The following is a 12,643-nucleotide window of genomic DNA, read 5'->3' as shown; positions in this document are numbered from 1 at the left end:
CCCTCGACACTGACTTCAAGATCAGTCATCAAGACAGCACCATCGAAACAACCCTTCTCAATCTACAGACAACAAATACAAAGCAACAAGAGTCTCCACCAAAATGAAGACATCGATTCTCGCCATCCTTGCATACTCCTCCTTGGCTTTGGCCTCACCAGTAGGGCCACTTCTCTCTGACTTCACCGGCACACCGACCGCAGGGACATACTCTTCCCTGACCGCTGCGGCCCGCAACCCAACTGGAGAGTCTGTCTACGTGAACAGTAGCAGTGCTCCTTTCACGAGTGGAATCTTCGCGGGTGACACCAGAAGACGCAGTCCCCAAGGCGGTTCCTTCTCAGCCGGTACTCTTTCAAATGGAAACTTCTCAACCGTGACGTCTGCGGCAGCTTTCTCGACAGGGGCTTTCTCCGCCAGCACTTCAACAACAAGGAGTACTTGATGGCCCAGCACCACTCGTGTTATGTCACCATATTCACCATATTCACCATCTTCAAGCTATCGACTTCCTCCCACTGTTAGAAGAAAGGAGAGACCCACGAACGGAAACGACTTGGCTTGATCTGCCGCTTACGATTGTCCTATATACTTCTTTTTTGGCGAAGCGATACACAATTTCCATCGACCCCCACTCCTTAACGTCGATGTAAAATAAAGCATCGGTTTTCCAGCAGTACAGATGCGCAGAAATGGGCAGATCCGACCGACTTTCACAGGTGGAGCCTTTGGTTGCAGGGCGTGTGCCACGATGTAGATATCAGAACAAATAGTCGTGAATGCACATTCACTATGGATACTGAACTGTTGAGATGCACAGTCGTCAATAGCACATGCCAATTCTTTCTTGAGTCCTGTTTATATCTTACACCTATGCAGGACGGCCAATCCAGACCGCATACGCAGGTTGCCTCGTCTGAATGGGATATTGTGCCACACCACATTACGAATGAACACAAGGTAAAACACCTTAATAGCATCATATCTTGGTCTACGAACGCCCTCGTCGAGTCTTGCACCCAAAATGTCGGACATGGTGGAGGTCGGACACAACTGCATCTATGCTGTTCATTTGCAATTATCATTTGGTTGTACACTTGAACTGCTTGTCGTAATACATCATTCCTGCAATCCTGTAACAGGTCCCAAAACGTGATGGCTCCCATCAAGTGAAACCCTCATCCATAAACTGTTCATCATATAACGCCGAAAAGCCACATCGGTGATGGCCAGGCTCCAATTACACACCACTCCTGTACACTTGGCTACCGCCACTTCTTAGTCTCACGGTTTCTCTGCGCTGTAGAACATGTAGTGCTCTTGCCAATGCTGCCTCGCTGTACCCTCGTCCCTGGACGAATTCGCGCCGTAGCGTGGCCAGGCTTGTGCTCCAGCCGATGGGGAGGCGCCGTCGGAGCTCTTCTTCTACCTTGCCTACTTCGTCCATGAGTTCTCGATTCGCGCTCATCCCACCTGCGCCTTCACCCTGCGAGACAGCATCCATAGTACTTGCGAGGAAGAGACGAATCGCCTCGTCCACATGGTGTTCCTCGGCCACCGGCGAAAGTGTCAACTTTGCAAGTGACTCTGTGATACGAATGATGGCCTCAAGCTGACGAACGGTAATGGGAATCGAGGACCGAACATTGCTGTTCCGTTCAGCACGGGCGACACGGTCACGAATGGAGACAAAGTGTGACGATAATTTTTCTGCCGCAGCAGCAGAGAGGCGAGGTGCACATCGTCTATCTACCGTGTCAGTTGTCTCACCACTAGATTCTTGGATAGGTGCTGGACTTACGACTTGCAGAAGCTAATGTATCTCTTCATCTTCTCAACAGAAATCTCAGCCTCCGGTTGCTCTTCGACGCCTTGGTTACCCATGTGAATGCCCATAACGTGTTTGGCGATGGTTTCGTCACGATTTCGATCGTGATCATCTCGAACAATGAATATCATGTCAAAACGAGAGAGAATGGTGGTCTGGAAGTCGATGTTCTCGCCAGGAGATTTGAGGTCATCATACCGACCGAAAATAGGATTTGCAGCCGCAAGAACCGATGTTCGTGCGTTGAGGATGGTGGTGATGCCAGCTTTGGCGATCGAAATCGTTTGCTGTTCCATGGCTTCATGGATTGCTACACGATCTTCGTCCCGCATCTTGTCGAATTCATCTATACAGACGACACCGCCATCCGCAAGAACCATGGCACCGCCTTCCAGATAGAATTCCCTTGTCTGTGTATCGCGTTGCACAGACGCCGTTAGACCTGCAGCTGATGAACCTTTGCCAGAAGTGTAGATTGCAATAGGAGAGACTTTCTCGACGAACTTAAGAAGTTGGGACTTCGCCGTACCGGGATCACCAAGCAGGAGCACGTTGATATCCCCTCGAAGTTTCATACCGTCAGGGAGTATCTTCTTGGAGCCTCCCATCAAAAGGCATGCGATGGCTTTCTTGATATCCGCATTCCCATAAATTGATGGGGCAATGCAACGGGCGAAGCGATCGTACAAGTCTGGTGACCGAGCCATTTCCTCAAATTCCTGGATTTCTTCATCTGAAAAGCTAGCACCACTTGCAGAGTGATCGACGTCCGTTGATAAGCCAACGGCACGAAGATATGGATTCCGGATGGCAATAGCATCTTTCTTGGAGCCTTTGTTTTGTTGATAAATCGAGAAGACACCCATTATTGTACACCTCGAACCCGGAACCACGCGATTCGTCAAATAGCGATCCGCTGAGACAAGGATGTGCCTTGGGAGTTCACCGACTGGAACCTGGTCTGGAGCCTCCTGCAGCTTCAGAATCTGCTGGTCTATGAATTGGGAATCCTCATGGACAACAAAGTAAGGGTCCATTGGGCATGGATCGCCAGACTCTGTGCCGGGGTTCTTGATTCTTCCACATGTCCTTGGTAGTGTTATACCTGTAAAGCCGCCCTCCACAGAAATCTTCTGAACATGTTCGCAGTTGCGACATTGGATGTGGAGCAATGTGGCTTTTGACGAGAGCGTTGATGCCCCGATGACGATGCCTGGTATGCGGACTAAATGCGAAACGTTCGTCGCATTGAGGTCGCGGATGGAGATATGGTCAACAGAGGAGTGAAGAAGGAGTTGGTGTTGTGGAAGATCGACATCGGTAGTATGTGGGAAGACGATTCTTTGTGAGCATTGTTTCAACGCGGCTTCGAACAGTGGAATGGTTTCCGATGGATCGTTGGTCAGTCGATGCGCAAGCTCTTCATTGTAAGATATTAAATGGCCCAAGTCCACGTCACAGAAGTATTGCTTGACCAGGACGTTCTCCCGAATCTGATCGCGGTAGATGTATGTGCCGTCAATCTGGAAGGCGAGGATGAACTCCCTGAGTTTCCCTTGCAACTCCGTACGCGGTTCGGAGGCTTCATCAGGATGAGCAGGCAGAACACTAAGCGAGTAAGCAGATCGAGTATCTAAAGCCATGTTGATGTTGTTGCTGTGTGTGTTGACTGTAGGAGGTGCTGTCGTGCGGCATGAGGGTAAAGGGGACACATGGAGTGAAAATGGCGGTCGCGACACGCGTTACCGCGTTGCGCGTAAAGTAGATGCAGCCGGCGAAACAGAATCTCCGGACTCCGCTCACGGCGGACTCGATTACCGTTGCCTATCCTTCAGCGCAGTGTACAGAGAGTATCAGCAAACAACTCGCGCAGTCCACATGCTACTCTATACAAAACATGTGCTTACTGATCATAAGAATAACTACCTCTATAAGGACAAACCAAGCGTCACAATCCGTATGACTTGACCGCTAATGCCGCCAAAGCAGCTTCCTGCGGAATCCTCGAGATGGCCTCGCCAGTCAGGCCTCGTGCAGAGGCTGCCTTCACATCCCCAACCGCGAATTCCGCTTCGATAGGCTATCCCTTCCCTGACGTATCGCAGAGGCAGCATTTGGCCGGGGGAATGTTGCGTCGGGGTTCAACAACAAGCTCAATCACAAGTATAGGAGGAGCCTTGGACACGGGGTCGATCAACCACCCTACTATCGCTGAAACGAGCCAGAATGCCATCTCAACACTTCTTCAACATCCTATCACGCGCACTGGCCTATCTGCAAGCACTGCTGTACCTTCGAACGGATACAAAGCCCCGACGCCTCGAGACATTCCTCCTGTTACGTTAACGAACATCCCTCATGTTGAGGCCAAAGTATTTCATCCATACTTATCGCAAGTGGGATCGATATACGAGGCTTTCCAGCGAGCAAAAATTGAGGGCGAAAATGAGGCCTCGCTGTTTCAGCGAGATAAGAAGGAGAACAGAAACGAGGAGTGGGAGGCAATTCTGGCCAAGCGGTTACAAAAGTCTGGTCACTCTCGTGCAGGATCTATGAGTTCTACAACGTCGACACCCCTTGAAGTGCCACAGCCAAAGCGGCGACATAGTGGACAGCGGCGGCAGGCGGTGACACCACTGTCAACTATTCCGACAGTATATTCCGAGGAGGACTTTCACCTGGAAAACCCAAGAACGTTCGACATTGTGTCAGAACACTCTGAAATCGTCCGAGATCCCAACGAAGCGCCGAGTGGGAGGAAATCCTTAGCTACGAATGCGATACTTCAGGAGAAGTTATCCTGGTATATGGACACCGTAGAAGTCCACCTGGTCAATTCGATATCCACGGCCTCGAAGTCTTTCTTTTCGGCTCTAGGATCTCTAAGAGAACTACACAATGTTGCTGCAGATTCAGTAGGGCGGATACAGAAGCTGAGAAAGGAGCTGGCAAAGCTCGATAAGGAGATGGCACTAGATGGTCTCAAGGTGGTCAACCTCAAGCAGCGCCGGGATAATGTTCGTCAGCTCGCACAGACGATCATGCAGCTGGAAGACATCGTCGTGTCAGTTCAAAACGCGGAAGACAAGGTAGAAAAAGGTGAAATTGATGAGGCTTTGGATGAGCTTGATAACACCGAGTTGCTTATGGCTGGGAAGGAAGCCACTGTGTCAACAACGGAAGAAACCTTGCGATATAAGCCCCGTGATCTACGGCGAATTAGAGCTTTAGAAGGCGCTTCGGATGATCTAACTCAGCTGAGACTTCGTGCTGGACGTGGTTACGAGACGAGATTCCATGGTAGACTCCTGGGCGACATCAGGCGGCATGTCGACAACACCGAAACACTCGCTACACTTCAGCGATGGGGTTCAGCATACACAAGGCCAAAGCCTGGGCAGAAAAGAGTGCCTTCTTCATTCCCAGGATACATGAATATCGGATCGGAATTGCGATCCGAACTCGAAGCCGAAATGAGAGGATTGTCTAGAGCTAGGTACACGACGCAAGCAGCTACTACATTCCGAGCTATCGTTCTCAGAGAGATGAAGAGTATGATCAGAAAGCAAATGCCAAGCTCTAGCGATGATGATAATGTTTCGACGGTGTCAGCATCAACTATGGGAGGGAGGACGAGGAGTCAGCAAGAGAAGTCTTCAATCCTGGCTCGTAACTTGCGAGCCCTCGATGCTGAAGATTGGTATAAAATGTTGGCTAGCATCTATACAAACATCAGCGAGGGCCTTCGCAGGCTCAGTGTACAGGTGAAAATTCTGCTGGACATAACCAGCAACTTACCTGAGCATATGCTCAAGTCTCCTCCTACGAGCCCTGATCCCGCGACTGTCGACCGAGTACGGAGCCCCGGCCGGCCAAGGGCAACAAGTTCTGTCCAGGCAGAGATGCAGCAAGTCCTTGACTTGTCGAGCTTACTAGGCGAGGGGGTGGACCTCGTTCAGACGCAAATCACCAAAGTCATTAAGGTACGAGCTCAGCAAAATGCCGAATTGCCTCTGAACGATTTCTTGAGATATTTCACTCTAAATCGACTGTTTGCCGACGAATGTGAAGCTATCTCAGGCCGCACTGGTACCGCGCTGAAGACCGTCATCGATTCCCAAATCAAAGACTTTGTGAATCGATTTGGTGAGTCACAGAAACATGATGTTATCAAGGTCATGGACAGCGACAAATGGGATGCCAAAGATTTTGGCGATCGGGAGAACGAAATACTCAGTCACATACTTGAAGCCAGTACGAGCGATGCCGTATCATGGGTCGAGAGCACCATGATCTGGCAACCTGCTGCAAACGGGATGAAAGACAGCAACGGAAGTGCCACTAATGGATCTACAGGTGCAACGGCAAAGGTACGAAGTGCTGTTGTGGACGAGCAGAAGTATATCCTCCCTGAATCGGCACTGGCCATGCTCCAATCCATGGAATCGTTTCAACACTTGGCTGCTAGCATCCCGAGCATGAGTCAAGAAGTGGCGACGTCACTGCTCGACACTCTCAAGTTTTTCAACTCTCGTAGCTCGCAACTGATCCTTGGAGCTGGGGCAACTCGGAGCGCAGGGCTCAAGAATATCACAACGAAGCATTTGGCACTCTCCTCACAAGCACTCAGTTTCATTGTCGCTTTAATACCTTATGTGAGAGAGTTCTTCCGACGTCATGTTCCTTCTTCGACGACGGGACAAATCATGACCGAATTTGACAAGGTCAAGCGGCTTTTCCAGGAGCACCAGAGTGGTATCCATGAAAAATTGGTCGATATCATGTCGGGGCGGGCAGCGATGCATGTCAAGTCAATGAAGACCATCGACTGGGAGGAAGCAGCGAAAAACAAGGCCACACCTGTCTCTCCATATATGGAGACTCTGGCGAAAGAGACCGGTACCTTACAAAAAGTCCTGGCGAAGCATCTACCTGAGCCTGTCGTTGCGGCCATTATGGTTCCCGTCTTTGCCAGCTATCGGGAGCAATGGACAAATGCGTATCAAGAGGTAGTACTCAAATCTGTGGCCGCAAAAGAGAGGTAAGACAAGACACACTTCTACGAAAATTGAAGGCTCGAGCTAACATGATCGGCTTGTAGATTAGTTGCGGACGCGGAATTCTTCCACTCACGACTAAGCAAAATTGACGGATCAGGCGATTTGGGCGAGCACATTGTCAAGGTGGTGAGAGCAAAAGAGCTAGCTAACAATATCTCTACGACCCCTACAGGGCCAGCCGCGAAGCAAGGCGACAAGGTCGAAGCACCTCAGGAGAAAAAGGCGTCCATGGAAGCCAAAGACAATGTAGAAAAGGAGGAGACGTAGATCGTCTTGACCCGCATGGACCTGGCGAGTTCAAGAGGAGTCGGCTTCTAGATAACCGTGTTTCTGTGAATAATACACAAAGATGGCTACGCTGACGATGCCATTTGCGATCATCCCGAGGTTGGTTCATTCAGATGTCCAATCCTTCACCATCAAAGGTCTACAATGTTCATCAATCCTCTTCTTTGCCGTTCAGCATCTAACGCACGCCACTTTGACTACGTCTATGATCGTGTTACAGGATGTCGATGCAGAGAGGGCCCATACAGAGAGGGCCCATACAGAGAGGGCCCATACAGAGAGGGCCACTTTTGATCAGAAGATGGCGGTGGCATTGACGTGGCTACTGACTCCTCCCGGCATGTTCGCAGGTGCACTGGAAAAGAAGAAGGTCCAGCGCTTGTTCTTCTTGGCCAAGTCACTCAGCTTCTCCAGATCGAGCATCTCGCCCAGTGGCATTCCCCAGAGCGCGAGAATGTACTCGTGCAAGTAGTACGTTTCCGGAGTCGGCCAGCGCTCAAAGCTGGGGGCGTCGCCACCGACGGCGGCAAAGTAGCAGTCGTGGAGCCAGTCCTTCATGGCCTCTTCCTGCTTGATGCCCGCCCAGGCCTGTTCGCCGCCGTGCGTACCGTGACCGCGCAGGGCCAGAGCATTGCGTTCCTCCGGGCTCCGGTTGTAGTAGTCCTGAACCCAGCCAGAGCGGATGAGGATGATGTCGCCGATTTTGACATCGCCGCCCTGAGACGCGGGACGGATGTCGATGCCTTGCCACTTGCCGCACGCCGCGAGCTCGTCGTACGATATCGCGTGGCTCGTGGCAGTGTCATACTTGATCCCATGCGCGTCGGCGTATGAGCGGTAGTCGAGCAGGATGCCGCGGCCGGAAAAGCCGTGCGTGCTCCAGTGGTGGACGCTGCATTTGTGGTTTGCCGTCTCGCCTACGATGTCGGACGCGTGCGTGTCGTTGTAGAATGTGTTTGTTCTGTGTCACCGTTAGAAGAAGAAAACTGAGCGGGGCGGTTTTGGTGTAGGAAAGGTGTCGGTTCATACGGTATGTGAGCAAAGTGTCGAAATCCGTCCCACTGCGTGCCCGACTGCGTGTTGCAATGGTACACGTCGTCGTAGGCCACGCCGTCCGCGATGGTGAGGATCTTGTGCTCGAACTTTTGCCGGTCGAAGGCTGGCTGTTCGGGAACGTTCAACGGAAGGTCGAGCCGGGCCATTTCACCTGTACGTATCTCAGAGGCGGCGGCTCTCACTCGAGTCGGCGTCAAGAGATTCAAGCGGCCTATGTAGTCGTCCTTGCCCCATACCCATGCTGCTTCGTCTGGAGCGCCGACTATCTTGGGAAGATTTTTACGCGTCGGGAATGACGTTGAGTCCGGGTCGAAGGGGATTGTGGTCGCTGTCTTGCCGAGGAGCGAGTCTTTGATCTGGCCTAGTCGTCGGCCAGCTTGGGACAGCGAATCTACCATTGTGTGTGTGTGTGTGTGTGTGTGTGTGTGTGTGTGTGTGTGTGTGTGTGTGTGTGTGTGTGTGTGTGTGTGTGTGAGGTTCGTCAGGAGTTGGGTGCTACGTAGGGCTACACTGATAGACTCGAATGAGGAGCGACAAGAGCTTGACGGTGACGACGATCGAGAGACGAGCGTCGACACGCGAAACAAGAAGTTAATTGAAAACTAGGATCAAATCGTCCCATCCCCGAGGTATTCGGTTCATGGTAATGATATCTAGCCGCAGAAAGAGGGGTCTCCATACGGAGTATCGTCCCGTCCAGCATTTCTTCCAGACCTGTCGACTGTTCCCCCGCTTATACTGAATGTCAGAAAAAAGAGCCGTACCCGACATGCCATCTCCTAGCAAATGACAGCGCTTCGTGTTACTGTGCAAGAATCCTCCTTTCCTCTCCTGCAATGACGAACGAAGTGGGCAAGGGATCCTGGTTACAAATGACCTCGTATTCGCATTCGTACTCGTGTGCGGCGGACAAGCTCCCAGCCTCGGCATGAAAACTCTCACTTCTTCACTGGAGGTGGTCACAGAGACGGACCAAAATACGACTACATAGTCGTGAGACGATGATTGTTAGATGCCAACGAGCATATATCATCAGTACATGATGCATTAGATAAGTAGGCCCCAGAAAATCGATGGATATCGCCCTGGGGTACCATAATCGGCCGGCGTCGGGCTCAACACCGGGCCTGTCCCCTCCCGGATCCCACAACTGTCCATAATACACACTTCGAACCTCTGATCGCCGGGCTCGCTGTTCTGTACGGGTGAACAAGTGTACACTTTTAATTTTCCCCTTAAACATCAGTTCCGGGCTTGAACGGGACTATGGTGTGTATTTCCCTGTGATCCATTCGTGTTACTTATATTCCCGGAACAAGGAGAGCGCGAAAATGGTAGACACTGCAGCATTTTCTAACCAAGATACCAACGGCACGCGACGCATTCCAAAAAGACTTTACGACCTCAAGAAACCGCCTTCACTCGAACATTTCAAGCAACTATGTGCTCAAAGCACCGACACGTCCTTGTATCCGCACGCCATGTCCGTAGTATCAAACATCCCAATCTACGACATCGCTTCCTTACCTCCTGACGCAGACGTCGATAGCATCCAAGACGAGTGGCATCATATTTTTCTATCAGGCCCCGGGGTGCTTGTGCTCCGCAACTTCCTCTCCGACGCCGCCTTGTTACAGCGTATCAACACGGTCTTCACAGAAATCATAGAGGTCGAATCTCAGTCCACGTCGAAAGGCGACCATTTTGCCGCTTCCGGCAACAATGCCCGGATCTGGAACTCCTTCCAGAAGCACGCCCAGCACCACCCGGCGAGCTTCGTGCGCTATTACTCGAACCCTTGGTTGTCGCGTGTCTGCGAAAGTTGGCTCGGCCCCTCGTACCAGGTCACGGCCCAGGTCAACCTCGTCAGGCCAGGCGGAAAACCTCAGGTCAGCCACAGGGATTATCACCTGGGCTTTCAGACGGCCGAGTCGTGCTCGCGATTCCCCAAAGCCACGCAGGTGGCGAGCCAATACCTCACGTTGCAAGGCGCCGTCGCACACTCGGACATGCCTCTCGAGAGTGGGCCGACGCGCTTCCTGCCGTTCTCGCAGCAGTTTGACGAAGGCTTCATGGCCTACCGCCTCCGAGAGTTCAGAGACTATTTCGAGGAGAGCTGGGTCAGCGTGGACCTGAAGATGGGTGACGCCGTCTTCTTCAACCCGGCGCTTTTCCACGCCGCGGGAGAAAACCGGACGGCTGATGTTGAGAGGAGCGCCAACCTCTTGCAGGTCAGCAGCGCCTTCGGTAGGACCATGGAGACCGTCGACACGGCGACCATGATCGCCCAATGCTGGGATGAGGTGCGGAAACTGAGCGAAGAGCCTACCACCATGCCAGACGAGATAGATGCCATCTTGGCGGCCATCGGTGAGGGGTATCCCTTCCCGACTAACCTTGACCGCCGCCCACCAGCGCCAGGAGGAATGGCACCTGAAAGCGAAGTCGATGTTCTTCGTAAAGCGTTGGAGCAAGGCTGGAGCACTGACAAGGTCCTAAGTGCCATCTCGACCATCAGGCGGGATGCAATGCCATGAAGAGTGTAGATCCGCAGTGGGCTTCTTCAACAGCATGTTCTTCGGGTCCAACGGCATCATATGTACATGACTCGCAAATGCTAAGAGTCTATGAGACTGCTCACGCTCTTGATATCATAAACAATTAACTGGATATTTTCAGTCCAAGGTGAACATCTAATATCAAACAGCAACGATTATCGATAGAAGTGATGCTCTCCCCTGACATATCTTACTTGTTGATAGAGGTTGATCGCACCGAGAAATACATGTATACAGGTGTATAGCACACAGCATGTTAACACACTACGATGAACTCTAAGCGCACGTCGTCAAGACTGCATGATCGAGTAAAATGGAAATGACACTGCACTCTTGCGACAAGCCCAATTCACATTTCAATAGGTACTTATACAAAAAAAAAGAAGAGAAAAAAACCCCCCGAGTCCGTCCCATCCCCTTCCTGCGCCCAAACCCACAACAAACGAAAGAGAAAAACAGAGGACAAAAGAAGAAAAAGAACCCACACCCACAACCCACCCTCCTCTGGCCTGTGCTCGGCGCCAGGCTCTCAAACATCGCCAGAGCTCAACACAAGTTGAAACTCGGCCTCAAAGGCCTCCAACATTGGTTCGATTTCTTGAACCCTCTCTAAACGCCTCAACGAGGCAGCCAGGGCGGCACGCAGGCGTCTCTCGGCGTCCGCCAACCCCACAGGGTCGGCGGAGAGGCACGAGAGACGTCCAGCCTGACGGAACACCTCGTCGCAGAGGCGTTTTTGGAGGTCGATGTCCTCCAGACACCGATTGACCATGAACAAAATGGCATTGATGCCCTCGGCCTGGTTGTGGCGGGCGAAGTTGTCGGCGTTGATGAGGGCAAGTGCCCTTTCCATGCGGACCTTGAGCGTCTCGAGCTCGCCCTCCAGAACGACGAGGTCTCGGCCATAGTGCCGAACGGACGCCATCGAGACGCGACCACGAAGGGTCCCTGCCCAGGCGCCTCGAGACCTGGCGACGCTGGCCACACTGTCGAAGATGGCCCTGATGTCGGGAAAGACAGGGCGGACGTTGTCGTTGGCTGCTCTTGTGAGGGCGTACCTCATCAAGGCCATTGTGTTGGATGGATCATCAGCGGGACTATCCTCCTCGTCCTTGTCCTTATGGTTGCCTTCATCTTCGTCGTCGTCGTCGTCATCCTCCTCCGACTCCGACTCCCTGTCCTCCTCGCCATCGTCACCGTCATTGTCCTGACCTTGGACGCCGTTTTCAAAAGCGGCAAAATCAAAAATGTCATCGAATGACAGTTCCTGGAATGAGGTATTCTCATTACTTGATGTGCCAGGTTGGTCGCCAGAAAGTGACTGTCCTATGCCCATCCCGCCGTCATCGTTGAAATTGGGCAGGTCTCCGCCGAGAACATTGAGGAGATTGGGGTTCTCTGGGAAGAAAAGGGGAGATGATTGATGGGTATTCTGATCACCGACACCTGATACCTTCAGCATCAACGTAGTACGGAAGAAAACCACCCCAACACTAACCTTGATCTTGACCCAACTCGTTGAATTCATGGTTGGACTCCATCTTGTTCTATCCACAACGATCTTCAACCAGATAGTTGATAACAAAGCGTGGTGTTGATGAAGTGTTGCTGCTGTCTGGCGATGAGACCATGAATTTGGATGGGAGATGAACTTCATTGTGCGATCACTTGGTAGACGCGACGCTCAACGCGCTCTGCAACACCATCGCCTTACCAGGAGTCCTTCTTCACAACGAGGGCGGTGCGGTCGACCTGTATCTTCGTGACCTTCGTTCGCCAAGCATTCTGGGAATCACTCAGGAGCTTTGTCGACGAAGTCTTTCAAGCTTCTTGCAGATGCCTCAGATGGAGGA

The 12,643-nt window shown here is 51.9% G+C and overlaps 5 protein-coding genes across 5 annotated transcripts; 2 read left to right on the top strand and 3 right to left on the bottom strand.

Annotated features, from left to right (window-relative positions):
* Positions 1-1,240: 1,240 nt before the first annotated feature.
* On the bottom strand, positions 1,241-3,471 carry PV08_08708 (uncharacterized protein; the record flags this gene model as incomplete). Its single annotated transcript, XM_016383033.1, has 2 exons — positions 1,241-1,745; positions 1,802-3,471. 2 exons carry the CDS (start codon positions 3,469-3,471, stop codon positions 1,241-1,243), a joined length of 2,175 nt encoding a protein of 724 aa, XP_016233736.1.
* Positions 3,472-3,837: 366 nt separating this feature from the next.
* PV08_08707 (uncharacterized protein) lies at positions 3,838-7,155 on the top strand (the record flags this gene model as incomplete). Its single annotated transcript, XM_016383032.1, has 2 exons — positions 3,838-6,869; positions 6,930-7,155. The coding sequence occupies 2 exons, from the start codon at positions 3,838-3,840 to the stop codon at positions 7,153-7,155; spliced, it is 3,258 nt and encodes a 1,085-aa protein (XP_016233735.1).
* Positions 7,156-7,470: 315 nt separating this feature from the next.
* Positions 7,471-8,630, bottom strand: PV08_08706 (uncharacterized protein; the record flags this gene model as incomplete). Its single annotated transcript, XM_016383031.1, has 2 exons — positions 7,471-8,137; positions 8,206-8,630. 2 exons carry the CDS (start codon positions 8,628-8,630, stop codon positions 7,471-7,473), a joined length of 1,092 nt encoding a protein of 363 aa, XP_016233734.1.
* Positions 8,631-9,563: 933 nt separating this feature from the next.
* PV08_08705 (uncharacterized protein) lies at positions 9,564-10,769 on the top strand (the record flags this gene model as incomplete). The annotated part of the gene is made up of 1 exon (XM_016383030.1): positions 9,564-10,769. One exon carries the CDS (start codon positions 9,564-9,566, stop codon positions 10,767-10,769), a length of 1,206 nt encoding a protein of 401 aa, XP_016233733.1.
* A 550-nt stretch (positions 10,770-11,319) lies between these two features.
* PV08_08704 (uncharacterized protein) lies at positions 11,320-12,331 on the bottom strand (the record flags this gene model as incomplete). The annotated part of the gene is made up of 2 exons (XM_016383029.1): positions 11,320-12,236; positions 12,289-12,331. The coding sequence occupies 2 exons, from the start codon at positions 12,329-12,331 to the stop codon at positions 11,320-11,322; spliced, it is 960 nt and encodes a 319-aa protein (XP_016233732.1).
* Between the last annotated feature and the right edge of the window lie 312 nt (positions 12,332-12,643).

The sequence above is a fragment of the Exophiala spinifera genome (assembly GCF_000836115.1).
Source record: "Exophiala spinifera strain CBS 89968 unplaced genomic scaffold supercont1.6, whole genome shotgun sequence".
Classification (NCBI taxonomy): Eukaryota; Fungi; Ascomycota; class Eurotiomycetes; order Chaetothyriales; family Herpotrichiellaceae; genus Exophiala; species Exophiala spinifera.
This window is presented reverse-complemented; position numbering and strand designations above follow the sequence as displayed.